This window comes from Oryctolagus cuniculus, chromosome 5 (genome assembly GCF_964237555.1).
Source record: "Oryctolagus cuniculus chromosome 5, mOryCun1.1, whole genome shotgun sequence".
Classification (NCBI taxonomy): Eukaryota; Metazoa; Chordata; class Mammalia; order Lagomorpha; family Leporidae; genus Oryctolagus; species Oryctolagus cuniculus.
Genome location: NC_091436.1, coordinates 96,735,016 through 96,755,190, shown reverse-complemented (window position 1 = coordinate 96,755,190; position 20,175 = coordinate 96,735,016). Strand labels below are relative to the sequence as shown.

At 37.5% G+C, this 20,175-nt stretch overlaps 1 protein-coding gene across 11 annotated transcripts in view; it reads left to right on the top strand.

Moving 5' to 3' along the window:
* SENP6 (SUMO specific peptidase 6) overlaps positions 1-20,175 on the top strand; it is a 140,046-nt gene that overhangs the window by 99,272 nt on the left and 20,599 nt on the right. For 7 of the 11 annotated variants that reach the window (XM_070073877.1, XM_051855513.2, XM_051855510.2 and 4 more), the window contains 7 exons: positions 3,619-3,848; positions 6,611-6,781; positions 12,060-12,093; positions 12,470-12,664; positions 13,592-13,818; positions 15,419-15,528; positions 15,648-15,764. In XM_070073877.1, the coding sequence (XP_069929978.1) occupies positions 3,619-3,848; positions 6,611-6,781; positions 12,060-12,093; positions 12,470-12,664; positions 13,592-13,818; positions 15,419-15,528; positions 15,648-15,764 (1,084 nt within the window). The remainder of the gene's footprint in view (positions 1-3,618; positions 3,849-6,610; positions 6,782-12,059; positions 12,094-12,469; positions 12,665-13,591; positions 13,819-15,418; positions 15,529-15,647; positions 15,765-20,175) is intronic. The other 4 variants (XM_070073879.1, XM_070073878.1, XM_070073874.1 and 1 more) reach the window with 1 other exon arrangement.

Sequence of the window (20,175 nt, the reverse complement as noted above, 5' to 3'; positions counted from 1 at the left end):
CATTTGTCAATTTCGGTTTTTATTGCCTCTGCTTCTGGAGTCTTTTCCAGAAGTCTTTGCCCTTGCCATTGTTTTACAGAGTTTCCTCCACATTCTACAAACATTATCTTCTAGCTCAGATACTCTTTCTTCTGCCTCACCAAGTTTGCTAAGACCTTCCATCGCATTTTCTATTTGATCTATTGAATTCTTCATTTCTAATATTTCATTTTGATTAATTTTTAAAATCTCAGTTTCATGGGAAATTTTCATTCATGTCATGTATGGTTTTTAGTTTTTGGATTTCCTTCTGATTGCTTTTGAGTAATCCTGTGATTAATCTTTTGAATTGTGTTTCCACATTTCATTAGTCTTTCTATCTTCACATTTTTTTTTTTTTTTTTTTTTTGACAGGCAGAGTGGACAGTGAGAGAGACAGAGAGAAAGGTCTTCCTTTGCCGTTGGTTCACCCTCCAATGGCCGCCGCGGCCAGCGCACCGCGCTGATCCGAAGCCAGGAGCCAGGTGCTTCTCCTGGTCTCCCATGGGGTGCAGGGCCCAAGCACTTGGGCCATCCTCCACTGCACTCCCTGGCCACAGCAGAGAGCTAGCCTGGAAGAGGGGCAACCGGGACAGAATCCGGCGCCCCAACTGGGGCTAGAACCCCGTGTGCCGGTGCCACAGGCAGGGGATTAGCCTATTGAGCCACGGCACCGGCTTATCTTCACATTCTAATATTGAAATGGTTTATGTTCTTTTAAGGGGGTCATGGTGTCTTCCTTACTTTTGTTTCTTGAATTTCTACATTTATTTTTAGGCATTTGTGGAGTTACTTGTTGATTTTTTTTTTCTCTGATGACTTTTATCTTGGAATTATGCCTCTGTGGCTTAGTGGACTGTGTACTTTCATTGAGGTGTGTGTTGGATGTGGCCTGGGAGCTCTGATCAGTGCTCCAGGGTAGGGTGAGTATCCAGGGTAATACCCAAGTTGGTCATGGTAGATCACCGCTTGTTAACAGAAGTAGGGGGAATGGTCACCTCTCTTGGTATGATTACCCCTTCTCCTCCAAGCTAAGCAGTGCTCCGGTGTTAGTCCCCAGTGGGTTCAACACTCACCAGTACTACCATATGAACTGCACAGATGATCCACATAGTCCTCACCCTGAGCCAGTTCCTGCTTCAGTGACCCACCCAGGCAATGAAGGAACTGTGAACATGTGGAACCATATCCAGTGATTACCCAGAGACCCTCCTACACCCTGCACCCTTTCATACAGCCATTGAGTCCCCAAAGTCTCAGCTCACAGGCTCCCACAGTTGCTGGGTGTGGAGGTTCCACTCCACCCTGCCAGCTTGTCTGGTCCACTAAGGAGCAGATGTTCCCCAAGCCAGTTCTGCCTAGGCAGCTTGAGCCCCAGAGCCTGTGGTATGTTGGGATGTTGGGGGCACCTCACACTCCTTTGTGGATTCCAAGCCCCTGTCAAATACTCCCAGCCATGCTCAAAGTCAATGAGGACTACGGATTTTTCCCTGCACTAGAATATCTCTCTCTCTCTCTCTCTCTCTCTCTCTCTCTCTCTCTCTCTTTTTTGACAGGCAGAGTTAGACAGAGACAGACAGCGAGAAAGGTCTTCCTTCCGTGGGTTCATTCCCCTAATGACCGGTGCACTGACCCGAAGGCAGGAGCCAGGTGCTTCTTCCTGGTCTCCCATGCAGGTGCAGGGCCCAAGCACTTGGGCCATCCTCCACTGCCTTCCCAGGCCACAGCAGAGAGCTGGATTGGAAGAGGAGCAACCGGGACAGAATCTGGTGCCCCAACTGGGACTAGAACCTGGGGTGCCAGCGCCGAAGGCGGAGGATTAGCCAAGTGAGCCGCGGCGCTGGCCTCCACAGAATCTCTTGATCACATGTGTATATAAGAGCCACTGGCCAAATGTTGTTCTCTCCCTGCCACTGCCTCAGTACTGCAAAGGCCAGTTGCTGTACACATGCACAAAGACTGCTGCTGCCCAATCCCAAAATGGGGTCAGCCTTCTCTGAGCTGGGCAGTGGGCCCATTGTGGGGAGGATGGGGTGAAATATACATCTCCCTTTTACTTCCACTGAGTCTGTGGGTAACCACTAGCCCCTAGGACTCCATGCCAGACTCAAGCCACGTTCTCTCTTTGGCTATATCAACATGGGTTGCTGCAGTCTAGTCTCATCTCTCTTTCCAAGTTGCTACCCACTGTGGTTCTCAGCTGCTTCAGTTGTGTGTTTTGTCCATGTTTGTGCACATCCATGCCTTCCACACAGGTCCATGGCATTCTTCTTCCTTTTATAGAATTTCCAGTGTGGTTTTCTCTCTAATTCTCCCCTGAGAGTGTACATCCTACTTTTTGTTTGTTTGTTGTTTATCCCCAGCCTATGTTGTTCCCTATTCTGCCATCTTGGAATCTCCCTGCCTCCAACATTTGCTTCTTGAGACTAGATAGCATAATATTAAATGGGGGGATGCTAGGAATAATTCTTCCTGGTACATGTTCATTTCCCAGTATGTATTAACTCAGCATTTGTGTGTAAGATACTAGAAGAGATCATTGTCTCCAAGTTCATGCATTCTTCCACACATGATGTTTGAATATTTTTTCTGTGTTAGTAGTTATGTTGGGTTCTGAAGCTATGTTGTGAATAAGATAGTATCCATGCTTTCTTATAGTTTACTTGTAAAAGAGAAAGGCAGGTGAGCAAGTATACATTCACAGCAAAGAACAACAGATTTGAATCAATTGATGTGATTGAGTTAAGTGACTGTATGCTTATTTAGACTGGGTTGTCAGTCAAAAAGTGATATTTAATATTTGATGACAAAAATGCAGAGTCTTAAGGGAAATGCTTTGCCATGAGGAATAGCTTGTGGTGTTTGAGGGACAAAAATATTGGGTAGTGTGCCTGGAACATAAAGAGAGATAAGTAGAATAGTAGGAGAAAATTCCACAAATAAGGAGGGACTATATTATGCAAATTCATAAGCCAGAGTAAAGAGTTGGGATTTGATTAAAGAGTGATGTGAGTGATTCTGGGTAATTATACTATAGAGATTGATTTGGTAAGCTTTGATAATTGAAAACAAGGTTTAGGAGCATATTACCTTCATAATGTCTTTTCTTGCCCAAGTTCATTTATTCACCAAGACTTATTGAGCATTAGGCATTGGTCCATTGTTCAATGGACCAGTTATGGATTTCAGTGATTTCCTGTGTTTAGATAAAATTGTTTGGTCACATGGACTTTCATATACATTTAGAATACATGCGATTTTGTGAAAAGTTTGCATGCAGATTATTTTCATACCTTAAAATTTTTTGAAATCTGAAATAGACTTACTGATAAACATTTAATTCTTGTGACTTGCTAATGTTGCTGATGGACTACAGAATCAATTTCATATTTTAATAATATTTTTTAAAGATGCCAAGTCATACTCTTTTTCAGATTTTATATTTCATTGGACAAACTGGATTGTGTCTTCATTTTTATTAATCTCAGATCTGGAGGAACTGCAAAGTAAATTTGGTTTATTTTCCACTGTGGTAATTTACATTTTCAGCTGACAGAAGTAAAATACAAATTTTATTTTAAGTTTTCTTTATAATTTTAGTCATTTTGTCCAGTGACGATGATGATGACATTGATAAGGCTAACAGAAGAGAGAGCATATCTCCTCAGCCTGCTGATTCAGCATGTTCTTCCCCAGCACCATCCACTGGAAAAGTAGAAGCAGCACTGAATGAAAATAGCTGCAGAGCAGAGCGTGAACTAAGAAGCATTCCAGCAGAATCAGAATTAAATACAGTTACATTGCCAAGAAAAGCAAGAATGAAAGACCAGGTAGTTTTAGATTTATTGACATTTGTTCAGATTAATGTTTTCCTTTTGGGTTGAAAAAGGTTTTTAGAAGGAAATTTAGCAGTGTGAATAGGAGAAAAGGATGGATTATTCATTTAGTGGAGCTTAAACATCAGTTGGAAAATAATTTGGTAGAACGTTGATCCCTGTATAAAAATAAATTTCAGTTAAACAGAAGGCTTAAATGTAAAAATATTTAACGAGAAAAAACAGTACTATACTGAAAGTAAAATGTCTGCTACAGTTTCAGTATCACTTACCTTGAAATGCTCGGAACCAGAAGTATTTCAGATTTAGGAGGTTTTTCTTCTTTTATTTTTTTCCTTCCTTTTTAAAATTTATTTTGTAATATTTGCAAGTACATAAATGACACACCTTAGGAGTGGGACCTCAGTTTAAACATGAAATTTGTTTATATTTTATATATACCTTATACACAAAGCCTGAAGGTAATTTTATATAATACTTATAGTGTGCCTGGGTTTTACTGAAAATCACAATAAAACTTGTATATTAAAAAGTTACATTTGCTATGTGTATGTCAGGCTTTATAGAAATATAGGAGAAAATATGGACATACTTAACAACATACTTGGTTGTTAAGGGGGAAACTTTGGGGCCAGTGTTCTGGCTCAGCTGCTGCTTGTGACCACCAGCATCCTATATCAGAGTGCTCTTTTAAGTCCCAGCTGTACCACTTCTGACCAGGCTTTCTGCTAACTTAATTAGGAAGGGAACAGAAGATGGTCTAGTACTTGGGGTCCAATCACCTATATGGTAGACCAGGATGGGGTTCTGGCTACTGGCTGCAGTCTACCCCAGACCTGGCCTTTGCAGCCATTTGGGGAGTAAAGCAGTGATGAAGAATGTCTCTCTGTCTCTCCCTCTTGTCTCTGTTACTCTGCCTTTCAAACAAATATATAGAAAAATAATCAATCTTTAAGCAAAAAGATAGAAACCTTAAAGAAATAAAAAACTGGGAAAGTAACCGTAAAGATACTTTTTAAAATATGGATTAATATTTTTGTATTAATGTTAGGAAGTGCCTTTCAATACATGAATAGGACTAAGAAAAACAGTAAATGAAGAGGTTAATTTATTTGCACTAAATGGGACATGCAGAACATTGTACACCATAAATGGAATTTGATAGATTAATACTAAGGGGATGGGGAGTGAAGTGTGTAACATTGTCAATAAGTTGATCCTTCATTTCTAATTTCTTAACAAACAAGAAAGAGGGGCTGGTGTTGTGGCATAGCAAGTAAAGCCATCACCTGCAGTGCTGGCATCCCATATGGGCACTAGTTTGTGTCCCCACTGCCCCATTTCCAGTTCAGCTCCCTGCTGATGGCCTAGGTAGGAATGGAAAATGACTCAAGTGTTTGGGAGACCTGGATGAGGCTCCTAGGTTTGTTCTGTCCCAGCCTTGGCTACTGAGGCCATCTGGGGAGTGATGCAGCAAATGGAAGATCTCTGTCTCTCCCTCTTTCTCTATAACTCGGACTTTAAAAATAGATCATCTTTTCTTTAAAAAAAAAAAAAAAAGAAATAGAAGTAAACAACAGAAAAAGAGCTAAAAGAAATAATAGAACTCAAAAAGGTAATAATCAAATAGTGAAAATGAAATTAAATGAACTTTTGTTAACTGTTTACATTGTCAAAAATTTATTTAAAGTATGATAGTGTCTCATCTTGGTCAGGGTTTGGATCAATGGGATATTGGGTGTTTATGTTGGTATAACTTATAAAAGAGAGTTGAGCGGTAATTCTAGTTACAAATCAGAATTTCTTTGCATAAATGATCATTGGGGATAGTTTGCTATAAATGAATATAAGAAAAGAACTCAAATGTCCAGCATAGAACAATTCAGTTAAATGGATAATGGATTCCCAAAAAGTGGAATTTTTAGAGAAACCATTTTCAGATTGATACACTGAATCACCAGGGTTCCTTAGTGCTCATTCTGGTAATGCTCTGTGGAAAAAACCACCCAAATCCTTGACTCAGTTCCTCTATTATAGATTCAGCTGGAATAGCTCCTAAATTTACTTTTTATTAGCTAAATATCTCCCATTTGAAGGAATAATTTTAAAGCTTAGAAAAACTCAAGAACTTTAAATCTAGAAGATTCTGTCAATAATATTGAAAAATATTCACAGCAAATATGTCAGAAAAGAAGCCTGAAAAGTTTGCAAAATCATATATGTACAACAGTCCTATATCATGATCATATTTTGTGGAGGTATGTATTTTTTCATATGACATAGATCATGGAAATGTCTCTAGAAGGATAATGAGAATAGTGCCTATCTCAATGCAGTGAACTTTTTTTCTCTTAGTTTGTACCAAGATCATCTTTTATTCTGATGATAATGATAAAGTTACTAGGGATTGAGAATTCCTAACTAAAATACAAAATGCATCAGAATCCAAAACTTTTTAGCATTGAAATATGAAAAGTTTTAGATTTTGGAGTATTTTGATTTTTCAGATTAGGAATGCTCAACCACCAAAGTCAATGCAAATATTGTGAAAAACTCTAAAATCTAAAACATTTCTGGTTCCAAGCATTGCAGATAAGGGATACTCAACCTATATATGAAAACCATAATTTCTATTTAACATTGTTGAAGGAAGATCATTTTTATGTTGTGATAATTACAGTTTATATATCGGATTGTTTCCATATGTGTACTTTGCACCCTTGTTTACTAAGTGAAATGTTTCTTGTCCTTTTCAGTTTGGCAATTCTATTATCAATACACCTCTAAAACGCCGTAAAGTGGTTTCTCAAGAAACTTCAGTTAATTCTGTATCTTTAAGCTGCCAAAGTTCCTTTGACAGTGTCATTTTAAACTGTCGAAGTATACGAGTAGGAACAATCTTCCGGCTACTAATAGAGCCTGTAATTGTAAGTACATTCTTCAGCTTATTACTGCACAAAATACAAGATTCAAAGCTCTATTTCTATAGCTAATACGTGATTTTTTAAAATTTGTAGGTTAAAATATGTGAGTTTATAGAATATAAAAGTTATTTCAAGGTTTCAGATTTCTTTAAGACTATAAATTGTATTGCCTCGGCCGGTGCCGCGGCTCACTAGGCTAATCCTCTGCTTTGCGGCGGCGGCACACCAGGTTCTAGTCCCGGTTGGGGCGCCGGATTCTGTCCCAGTTGCCCCTCCTCCAGGCCAGCTGTCTGCTGTGGCCAGGGAGTGCAGTGGAGGATGGCCCAAGTACTTGGGCCCTGCACCCCATGGGAGACCAGGAGAAGCACCTGGCTCCTGCCATTGGATCAGCGCGGTACGCTGACCGCAGTGCACCGGCCGCGGTGGCCATTGGAGGGTGAACCAACGGCAAAAGGAGGACCTTTCTCTCTGTCTCTCTCACTGTCCACTCTGCCTGTCAAAAAAAAAAAATAATAATAATAATAAGTAAATTGTATTGCCTCACCATCAGAAATAAGTGGATAAAATTTTATCTTAGTGTAATGTCTGAAAGTTATGGCATATTGTCATACCAGCTTAGTGTTGAAAAGAGTTTATTAACAAATTATAGTGAGAGAGAGAATTCAAGTGCTTTAGGATTTGCTAAAATTTTTTTGTGGCATTAAGCCCCTTAGAAATAGATTGCTGAACTGTAGTGGCCACCCCAGAGGCATTGTACTTTTTTAGACTAGTTCAGTGTCCGTGATGGCCAAAGGACTTTCTGAAACTTGTCCTGTCTACTTACTATTTTACTACCACCAATTCAAGTGTTTTTCAGTTGAAATTTTAATACAATCTCCTTGAATAGCTTTCTTAGTCATCAGAAGTCATCCTAATGTGTTCTAAACATTGTTGGTAGGTTAATCTTCCTGAAACACTATACATTTTCTGTAAGATTTTATCTTTTGATACTTGAACTTAGTGCCCCTGACCTTTTGCTTCTAACTCTTTGAAAAACCCTGTCTTCTTAACAAGACACAAAATCACAGCATGAACGTTTAAAAGTAGTTTTATTATTTAAATTATGATACAGTAAGATTTTAAAAATTCTACAAATACAGATTAGTTTATAAGAGCAAATGTGATGTGGACTTGTTTTTTTTTTTAAAGATTTGTTTATTTTGAAAGACAGAGTTACAGAGAGGCAGAGGCATAGAGAGAAACACAGACAGACAGACGGAGGGAGGGAAGGAGAGGGAGAGAGGTCTTCCATCCATTGGTTCACTCCCAAAATGGCTGTAGCAATCAGAGCTGGGCCTATCCAAAGCCAGGAGCCAGGAGCTTTTTCCGGTCTCCCATGCGAGTACAGGGGCCCAAGGATGTGGGCCATCTTCTACTGCTTTCTCAAGCCGTAGCAGAGAGCTGGATCAGAAGTGGGGCAATCAGGACTCAAACTGGGGCCCATATGAGATGCCAGCACTGCAGGTGGCAGCCTTACCCGCTACACCACAACGCTAGCCCCATTACTTGATTTCTTAGCTGAGGAAAGCTTTATGGGAAACCAGTAATTTTTCTTTTCCATTAAGATACTCCCAAATTCTCAGGATTTGAAAAACTTAACAGTTTCTGAAGTACCCAGAAATTTAGATGAAATTATGTATGGAGTATCTACCCTTTGTTGTTCAATAACATTGTAACATATATTGTTGTTTTCAGGGATTTATGAAACTTATTAGTTAGCTTTTTGTTACTTTAACTAAAATACCTGAAGAAGCCACTTAAGAAGGAAGAAGGTTTATTTCAGCTTATAGTTTGGAGGTGGGCAGTTCACTTTCCAAGATCAAGTGATCCTATTGTCTGGCATCTGAAGAGGGTAGTGGATGGTGAAATGCTTGTGGCGAGAGGATCACTTGGTAAGCCAGGGAGCAGTAAGAGACAGGAAGCACGCTGAGATTATACAACCAACCCTTTCTTGAGGAACTTACCTTCCAAAGGTAGTCACCAGTGACCAAAAGACCTCTCATTGGGCCCACTTCCTGGATGACATACTTGGATAGTCTCAACCCTAATCCATCAAACATTAATGTAAGACTTTGGAATTTAAATGTCTACACGAGTTTGTATGTTTTGTTGCAACACTTCTTAATACAGATTATTTTCCTAGTTTCTTACAGTTCAGAGAGATATCATCCTATGTCACTTTGTACCTCAGAAATTTCCAGGAGTACTCTATAGGTTTTATAACTTTCTCTGACATTAAGACCATTACTTGCATCTTCAGTATGATTAGCTTTTTTCTAGTGTTCAGGACATTGAATTGAAAGTTGGTGTATTTAGCCTCAAACCTGTCAAAAACTACTTTGAAATTTCATTGTTTCTTCCCAGAAAAGTTACAGGTTATGCAGTATAGTGAAGTAAAACTAACTTTGTAAATTTAGTTGAAAAATAAAAGATAATACGTGTATTGCAAAATGTGTTGATATACTCTGTATCTTTTAAATTAAAATACTAAATGAAATTTTTGAGCCAAAACTGTAACTTGGATATTTGCCATATGGTGTTAACCTTTCCTGTAGCATGTGGGTTTTCCCAAAAGACATTCTTTATTGAATTGTAATGAATCGATAATTTTTATTAGTGTAATTAAAAAGATGATTTGATATCTTTCTCTTGAGGTTAACTTCTTTATGTTTTATTACGAAATGGCTTATTTGCAAAATTATGATTAATTTGACAGATCATAAATTGAGGCCAAACCTCAAATTCAATCATGGAAAATTTAATCTTTTAAATTCACTCAGTGATAGAATTGGCACTGTCTTGAAGTGCAATTTTATTTAAAAGTGAATACTGGGTGGGTATTTTAACAGAGCTGATTAAGCCCCAGTTGGGAACCAGAGTTCCTTGTTTGAGTTCCTAGAGTTCCTTGTTTGAGTTCTAGCTACTCTGCTCTACAGTCCAGCTGTAGAGTTAATTCTATCAGGAGGGAGGCAGCCAATGATGACCCAAAGTACTTGAATCCTGCCACCCAAGTAAGAGACCCCAGTGGAGTTACTAGCTCCTGGCTTTGGCTTGGCCTAGCCTTGCTGATGGAGAGTGAACCAGGAATGGAAAATTCTGTCTCTGCCTTTCAAAAAAGAAAAAAAGTGAATATTTTTATTAAAAAGTAAAATGAGAGTGTGCATTTGTTACAGCAGTTTTAGGATGCTGTTTGGGACACCCACATGCATATCAAATTGTCTAGGTTTGAGTCCTGATTCTGCTTTGAGTCCTAGCTTCTTGCTCATGAGCACTGTGGAAACAGCAGATGGTGGCTGTCCCTGTCACCTACAAGAGAGACACAGATTGAGTTCTGGGCTCCCTCAGTCTTTTGCAGCACTAACTAGTTGTTGCAGGCATTTGGACATGAACCAGCAGATAAAAGATTATATCTTTGCCTTTTAATTTTTTTTAATGTAAAATGGCTTACATGATTAGGAGTATCATGTATGCCCACATATAAAAAAAGCCTTTTTTATGAGATAAAATTCAGTATTTTTAGTCCATTTAATTTCAGAAACTTTTTGAGGTGTTACTGAAATATCCCACTGTCTACTTGTAATGTTTGTATATAATTTAGTTACACACAAAATTTTTAAGTGACATAAATATTTAAGCATATTTTTCAGTTGCTTCATCTTATGCAGCAATTTTGTTTTGCTGATGCTTTATGTTGTCATTATTGCTTATGTCATCACTGCTGTCAATTTTGGAGTCATCTAACATATTTTTCTAAAGCATACTTATGTAACTTCAGCTTCTCTATATGGTGGAATGTTTCCCAAGCCACAGGTACCCATTCTTGTCCCCAGATAATGTTTTATTTTCCAGTGAAACCAGTATCATTAAATTCAAATGCAGTTTTTAGAAGGTATATTGAATGACATTTGTAGACTTTGAATTTGTTGTAGTGATTCCTAAATTTATATTTCCTTACGTTGTTTTATTATATGATGAAAATTTTCAAACATGAAGTATCGAAGGAATTTTACAGTGAACATTCAGATACTTTACAGCTAAGTTCCACCATTAACATTTTACTAGCTTTTTATTTATGTGTTCATCTATATTAATCCACTTTATTTTTTTAATTCAAGTCAACATACTTGCCTCCTTGTTTGGTTCTTTTAACTTCTATAAGTAGGCAAAATTCAGTTTGCATCAAGCTTAATGAATGTATCTTCTCTACATTGGAATAATTGGCTAAAGCCATTAAGCAAAAGATTAGGAACAAGGTCATCACAACTTTCCAGTATCTTTCCACAGACTTTTAATTGAAAAGGGAAAATATGTATCTTTGTAATGGAAAAACATGACAGTAACTGCTTCAGCCAGGTAATTGAGCTGCTTCAATAGTAGGACAACCAGGCATGATGTGCATTTTGTGTGATACAGTGGGAGGGATCAGCACATCTTCAATGTGCTGTTTTTCCTAGAAATATGGAAACTAATTTTTAAAGCAAAGAAACAAATCTAGGACATTACATGTTTTGCAGAATTGAGCTTCGATTTCTAGGAGGGCATTTCATGAAGAACAGTAGGAGGCAGGTTTCTGATCTAACCCGTATTAGACAGAGATTAATATAACCTTGACATAATCATGGAGTGGGAAAAAGTTGAAACAGGGATAAAGGGCGATTTTGAGCAGTTAGGAAAATTTTGAGTGTGAACTTTATGTGAAGAAATAATCTTGACTTCTTAAGTGTGCCAATGATATACTGGTTATATAGGAGAATGTCTTTGTTTCTAAGAATTATGAAGGATTTGAGACTGAAATGTTATACATTTGCTCCTGCTTTATGATAGTTTAATAAAAGGGACATGAGAATATACAGAAAGATTGATAGGTAGTAGATGTCAGAAGGTGTTAACAGTGAATCTAGGTAAGGAATACTCATGTTCCTTAGGATAGTATATTAAATTTTCTATGTTTAAAGAGATAAAACAGTAATATAAGAAAAGTTATGAATGCTTGAATAAAATAGATAAACTTGGCTTTCTGAGAGATTGTTTTAGAGATACTTCATCTTAACATGTTTATATTTAAGCATATAGAAGATGGCTCAGTTTCTCTTTCTCTGTAGCCTTAAGGTTCAAATGATAGATCATTTAGGGTACATGTATTAATTTATAATTATAATAATTTATATAGCAATAATATAATTTATAATTTATATAGCAGTTTATAATTCTATAGTCAGTACTAATTTATCTTATTTTTTAGTTTTGTTTAGATTTTATCAAGATACATCTAGACGGTAAGCTATTTTATATCTTTGCTGAATAAAATGTTACCTATGTTAAAGCATTTTGCATGAATAAAAGATTAAGTAATATTAGTAAAATTTATTAAGAGTTATTTTATACATAAATCTCCTTAACAAAGGCATATGTCTTCTTGTGGTTTCATACTGTAACATCTAAAGCCTAACTTTTTAGAGCCTGCTTTTTCATTTGGAAAAAAACATAAAAGCTTGTTTAAGATAGTTCAAAAGATTTTTCTTCATTTCCTACAAGATTTACTATTTACAGAGCATAGCAAAATATGCTTAACTTCAAACTTGTATTTCCTCCATTCATTATTTTGCTGTCTTAAGAATTGATCCCTTTCCATTTCTATTTGTTTTCCTCCAGAACCGGAAAGTGATCCTATAGAGATTATTTTAAATACCTCTGATCTAACAAAATGTGAATGGTGTAATGTCCGGAAATTACCAGTAGTGTTTCTTCAGGCAACACCAGCAGTTTATCAAAAGCTGAGCATGCAGCTGCAAATGAATAAGGAGGATAAAGTTTGGAATGACTGTAAAGGAATAAATAAACTAACAAGTAAGTTATGTAGGACAGATTATAACAATACATATAATCTGTTGAATTTTAATATGTGAGTCTGCTTTGATACAGGCCTTGGATGTATTGCTTCTAACTTGTAAGATAGATCTTATTTCCTGCATTTTACAGATACTTAAAAGTCCGCAGATAGTGGAAGGGCTAAAACCCAGATTTACCCATTTGAAAAATTTTCAAGATGAGTTAAACCTCAATAGGTCTGTACTGTTTATCACTGTGAAATCTGAGTAAAATGAATTTTTTTTAACTGATAGAAATGCTAGGTATAAACCAACCATATAAATCTGGAATCCTTGAAAATTGACTTGAATAGGAAGTTTTTAAGTTCATAGAATGGATCTCCATCCTTTACAGTAAATAGATGTGGTCCTCAAGCTTGTTTCCCTTCAGCTCTTAACATGTGGCATGGCATGACTGTTTATAAAATAAGTACATTTCAGCAGTAATTGCTGCTTTAGCTTAATGATGAATAAATATTAGCTGTAAAAGTTGGCACATTGCTAAATACTGGTTTTGCAGAAAAATTACCTAGAGAGCACCAATTTGCTTGACAGTTTCCTATTTGTGGTTGACAAAAATGTTAACCAATATATATTTAAGACTAAGTAGATTTGGATCCTACTAGTTGAAGTCCATTAGTTGCATCCATGAATAGGCTTGTTGTTGAGCTGCTGCTAGAGTAATATGTCTTGCTACCCTTCTCTTAATAACATACGTGACCTTGTCAGGTAACACTCACAGGTCTTCATTCCAGAATTTATTTTATATCCACTTTATTCCAAATGTAAAATAAATGTAAATTTATTCCAGGATTTTCCGAGATCTTGGAAATAATTAGTTGTTAAAATGATTTATTGACTTATTTTGTTCTTTTAGACTTAACAGTCATATTTTATTTCTTTACAGATTTGGAAGAGCAATATATAATTTTAATTTTTCAAAATGGCCTTGATCCTCAGGCAAATATGATATTTGAAAGTATCATTTCTGACATTGGTGTAAAGAATAATGTTTCCAATTTTTTTGCAAAAATTCCCTTTGAAGAAGCCAATAGTAGACTTGTTGCCTGCACTAGAACCTATGAAGAAAGTGTCAAAGGAAGTTCTGTGCAAAAAGAAAACAAAATTAAAACTGTAATTATGTTTTTAAAATTTTAAAATTTTAAATGTCTTACTGGTAATGTCACTCATTTTGGTGTTAGATTTTTTAAAATTTCATTTCAGAATTGTTTGCTTGTTATATGTGGTTTATCATCAAATTATTAATGGTGGGTGGATGACTTGTGACACACCAGTACTTGATACAGATCTCAGAAGCACTTTTAGTTTCTCTCCACATTATTGTTCCTTTCCTCTTTTTGTTTTAAAGATTTATTTATTTATTTATTTGAAAGACAGAGAGAGAGAGAGAGGTTTTCCATCCACTGCTTCTCTCCCTGCAATGGCTGGAGCTGCGCCAATCTGAAGCCAGGAGCTTTTTCCGAGTCTCCCACGTGGGTGCATGGACCCAAGGACTTGGGCCATTTTCCACTGTTTTCCCAGGCCATAGCAGAGAGCTGGATAGGAAGTGAAGCAGCGAGGCCTCAAACTGGCATCCATATGAGATGCTGGCACTGCAGGTGGTGGCTTTATCTGCTAAGACACAGTACTGGCCCTCCTTTTTATTTCGTCTTTTTTTCATTATACCCACCTCCCAGCATATATACATATACTGCTATATTCAGATTGATTGTTACTTCATGTCTTAGGTTTGCAGGAGCTTTCGTCTTCGATGTATTTTTGTACATTTATGTGTAACATATATACAGTTTGAATATTTAGGAATTAAAGAATACAGTTGTCCTTATTATCTAAATTCATAACCAGTTCTAGAGTAACTACTTATGTACTTAGGAAACTCTGAAGCCACCTGAACCAGAAGCCATCATACTGCTGTAGCATGTATTATGTGTGATAAACGTTAAATAATACAAATATAACTACATAATACAAGATAATACAAAAATAACTACAGCAACTGAATTTTGTTGGCTTAATTAATTAGAAACAAATATTTTAACCTGTATAAAATTAGAAAATATGGTATCCAAGGTACTCTTACTGATGCCTCATCAGAAAAGAGCTATTCTCACAGTGGATTGGTAACAAAGCAGGAGGAACAATCATTCTCCTTGTTTTGCGGAGTTAGCTACAAGAATAATGCCAGTGGAAGAAAAGAGTAGCAGAAGCCCTAAGGGCAGATAGGATGGACACAGATTTCAACAGAAGGCTCTTCCCTTTGAGGACCTACATTTCATTTAGCTCTGTATAAGGCTTTGAAGGTCATTGAAGTGTATTCCATGAACCTCTACCCTTAACATGTTACATATTGCCTAGCCATCAAACATAGGTAGACTTCTACTGAAAGAAAAAAAAAAAAACATTTTATTTCTTAAAAAGCTTCTTTGAATCTTACTAACATCTAATATAATGTGGATAATGAAAATTTTATAGAAATAATATACTGGAAAACTGTAACTAAATTGGGAGGGTATCATTGTCTACCAGGTATAGATAAAAAGAAAGTGGCTGCTAGCTTTGTCTGCTGTTTGTTTTTAATTATAAATAACATGCATACTTTTTAAATTCCTATTTTTAATCCTTTTTAAATTGAGAAACATTCTTGCCTTATGCTTGTTCTATTGAAAATTTTCTCAACTAACTTTCTCAACTGATCATTTAATTTACTTACCAGGTGTCCTTTGAATCTAAAATACAACTTAGAAACAAGCAGGAATTCCAGTTTTTTGATGATGAGGAGGAAACTGGAGAGAACCACACTATATTTATTGGTCCTGTAGAAAAGTAAGGGAATTCCTTTGCATTTGTAATGCTCTTAAATTTGTTATTTCATTTACCTGTATCTACATAGGTGGATATACATTCGGATTTATTTGCTTGTTTTTTGTTTTGTTTTGTTACAGATTGATAGTATATCCACCACCTCCAGCTAAAGGAGGCATCTCTGTTACTAATGAAGACCTACACTGTCTAAGTGAAGGAGAATTTTTAAATGATGTTATTATAGACTTTTATTTGAAGTAAGTCAATTTTCTACCAATTTTGTAGCAAAAGTCCAACATTCTATCACAGCGCATATCTTTGTTTCCTAGAGTTAAACCTAGTTTTAGTGTCATCACTGCCATTTACTATGTGACATTGGGGAAGTTATTTAATATGTCTCTATTTGTGTTTCCATAGTCTGAAAATGAGGATAATATCTGAAAGAGTTGTGAGAATTAAATGATATACAACACATGTCAAGCAGTGGGAAAAACACATGATAAGTTAAAAAAGAAAGGCAACAGATAGTAGTTTATCACGTTATTTTTTTTAAAGAATATATTGATTTCAAAGGTGTAATTACAGAGAGAGAAGGTAAGACAGAGAAATGTGTTCACTGCCAATGCAACAGCAAGAACTAGGCCAGGCCAAAGCCAGGAGCTAGAAGCCACGGTCTCCCATGTGGGTGCAGGGACCCAGGGCCTTGGGCAATCTTCCACTGTGTTACCAGGTGCATTAGCAGGAAGCTGGAGCAGAAGTGAAGCTGCTGAGACATGAACTAGCACCCACTGGGGATACCTGCATTGCAGATGGCAGCTTTAACAAATGCACCACAGCACCAGCCCCTTTTCATGTTATAATAGTTGAAGCCTTTAGAAAAATACTACCTAGGCTAGGTCGTAATTTGTTGGACAAATACAAAAGTGTGGGTTAACCCGTTTCCTTTGGTAAATGTTCACCAAGTGTCAGTTGTGTGTGAGAAGTTTATAATCTTATAGGGAACACAAATACAGGATTAAAGCAGTGATGGAAGCATTAACATGGTATAGACAAAGCAAATGAAAGAGTGCTTTATTTCTCTTTGGTAGTTTGAAGATCTGAGTGACCAGGAAGCTTTTCTGGAAGAGCTTATATCATGACTCGGTATTCATGTTTATACACCTACATACAGTGTGTTCATACATGCATATGTTTGAATTTGCATTGTAGAAGTCTAGATGGAAGATTATATTAGGAGTGGAATTAAGGCATTTTAGTTTGGAGAGAAGAGTAAATGATGTTTTATGATGTAGAGTTGTTTGGGATATATAATTAGCAGGACTCTCAGACTGACTAAATTAAAAAGGGAAAAAATGAGTGCCCAATAATTCTTAGTGTTTTTGTTTATAACACCTGCTAAATAATATTGGTACTTACTGAAATAGTGAGTGTAGGAGCAGAACAGGTATCTATGATAGAACAAAAGGCGCACAGTGCCAATGAGCAACTGAATGTATGGTTCTAGTGGTTGGTTGAGTTCTGCTCTAGAGATCCATTGGAAGCTTTACCTTTTAAGAAAGTGGTTGTTTAATTATGATAATGAAATTGATCTAGGTAGGAATTTAGACAGAAAAAAAGCTATACGAACACTGCAGAGTAGGTTGTAGAAGGTTAAGAATAAAAAGACTCCTATGAATTTCTGGAAGTATTTGAGAGACATGAAGGTAAATTCAGAGAGTAATGTCATGGTAATCCAAGGGAAGTTGAAAACTTTGAAGATGCTCTTAATAACAGTGTAGCAGAGGTCAAAGGTGGATAAGGGCTTAAATAATTTTGATGTCACAATGACTCTACAGTAAAATACAGAGCCTGGACTTTCACTCTGGTCCCTAAAGATAAAAAAGTCACCCATCTGCTTGATGTTGTCAGTGGAGTCCTATTGGGAATCCTTCCACTCTAACCCATCACTAGCAAGGAACCCTCATGGTTTCAGTACCAATACAGATTTAGTAGAGAAAACCTGGATTTCCATACCTATGTGGCAGGAATGAGGTGGCAGCCAACTTTACTCCTTGAAATGTGGTAATAGGCCGGTGCTGCAGCTCACTAGGCTAATCCTCCGCCTGTGGCACTGGCACCCCGGGTTCTAGTCCCGGTTGGGGTGCTGGATTCTGTCCCGGTTGCTCCTCTTCCAGGCCAGCTCTCTGCTGTGGCCTGGGAAGGCAGTGGAGGATGGCCCAAGTGCTTGGGCCCTGCACCCGCATTGGAGACCTGGCTCCTGGCTTCGGATCAGCGCAGTGCGCCAGCCGCAGCGCGCCAGCTGCAGCAGCCATTGAGGGTGAACCAATGGAAGGAAGACCTTTGTCTCTCTCTCTCTCTAACTCTGCCTGTCCAAAAAAAAAAAAAAAAAAAAAAGGTGGTAATAGAGAAATCTTGCTAAAATACATGAATTAAATAAGATCCGGACTTATAATATTCAACATGGCCTAATTTCAGTAGAGAAATCATTTGTCTCATCAAGAGTCAGAAAAATCAGTAGCTTCCAACACCAAGAAGACAAAACTGTCAGAATTATCTTGACAAAGATGTTAAAAGTATCCATCATAAAAAACTGTACTGAATGCAGTGATCATATATGAAACAAATGAAAATATGGTGAAATGTAAAGAAGAAACAGATGGGAATTGTAGGACTAAAAATACAAAACCATTAAAAAAAAGTATACATGGGCTTAATAGGAAAATGGAGAGGACAGAGGAAAAAAATTAGTGTACTGTCTACAAGAATGTCCTCTCAGTAACTAATTTCAAAGATACTGATAAACTTAGATTGGAAGGAAAACAGTGAGTCAAGAGAGATACAAATCAAAACAAGGAAGTAGAAAATATATTGATACCTGTATATAAAATTCTGGCTGAAGAAATTTGTAGGGATAGAAAGAACATTATATAATGCTAAGTAGTGATATGCCACAAGAAAAAAGCTAACTATCCTAATTGTTTATGGACCATGTAACAGCTGTAACGTGTGAAGAAAAAACTAATAGACCTGACCTGAAAAGAGAAAACAGCTATAATTGGATCTTTCAATACTCCTCTCAATAATTTATAAAACAACTAAAAAGAAAATTAATAAGGCTGGCACTATAGCTTAGGCAAAGCTGCCACCTGTGATGCTAGCATCCCAGCTAATGTGGCCTGGGAAAACAGCCACATGTTTGGTCTAAGTGCTTGGGCCCCTGCACCCACACGGGAGACCCAGAAGAAGCTTCTGGTCCTAGCTTTGGATCTGGTGGCCATTGCAGCCATTTAGGGGAGTGAAACAGCAGGTAGAAGCACTCTTGCACTCTTGCTCTTTCTCTGACTCTGCCTTTCAAATAAATAAATAAATAAATCTTTTTTTAAAAAAATAACAAAGGCATAGAAGAACTCAATAATACCATCAACCAACAGAATAAGCTCAGCATCAGGAAATAATTTAGAAATATTCTTCAGAAAGTTCCTTGCTGGTGGGATGGGTGGCAAGGTTAGCAGGCATTTGACTTGGCAGTTAAACACGTAATAAAATGCCTGCATTCTTAATCAGAGTTGCATGGGAATAATGCCTGGCTCTGGCTGCAGCTCCTGACTTCAATTTCATGTGGATCCAGAATCTGGGAATCAGCAGTGATGGCTCAAGTCACCCACATGGGAGACCTAGATTGAGTTTCCAGCTCCAGTCTTCAGCTCAGTCCAGTGCCAGCCATCAGCAGGTTTTTGGGAGTGAACCAGCAGAAGGGAGTACATGTTTTCTGGGTCTCTGTGTCTCTGCCTCTCAAAGAAATAAAAATCCTTTTTTTAAAAAAAAATTACTTATCTACTTGAAAGTCAGAGTTTACACAGAGAGTGAAGGAGAGGCAGATTGAGAGAGAGAAGTCTTGCATCCACTGGTTCACTCTCGAAATGGCTGCAATGGTTGGAGCTGCACCAATCCAAAGCCAGGAGCCAGGAGCTTCTTCCAGGTCTCCCACGTGAGTGCAGGGTCCCAAGAACTTGGGCCATCTTCCACTGCTTTCTCAGGCCATAGCAGAGAGCTGGGTCAGAAGTGCAGCAGCTGGAACTCAAACTGGCGCCCATATAGGATGCCGGCACTGCAGGCCATGGCCTTAACCTGCTGTACCACAGCGCCAGCCACTGCCCTTGTTTTAAAACATTCATCTTTGAAATCGTAATTGTTTTGAAATTGTTATTTGAAAGGCAGATTGAGAGAGCCAGTGAGTGAGGAAGCTGTTTCATATGCTAGCTTACTGCCCAAATGCCCACAATAGTCAGGCTTGGGCCAGTCTGCAGCGGGAGCTTAGAACTTAATCCAGGTCTCCCAAGAGGATGGCACGGGCCCCAAATATTTGAGCCATCACCTGCTGTCTCCTTGAGTGTACATTGACAGGAAGCTAGAAATGGTAGCAGAGTCAGCAATCAAACCTAGGCACTTTAATAAGAGATATAGGCATCCCAAGGAGTGTTTTAATCACTGCTCTAAATGCCCACCCCTCAAGTCATAAATTCAATCTCAGTTATCACTTTTCATTTCCTGAAGCTAATCTAATCTGGTGATCATCATTATTTGGAATATGAATAAAATTTTACCTACAATTTCTTTGATTTCAAAGGAATAGCAATGAATGTTTATTTGTTATTTGATCACTCCTAA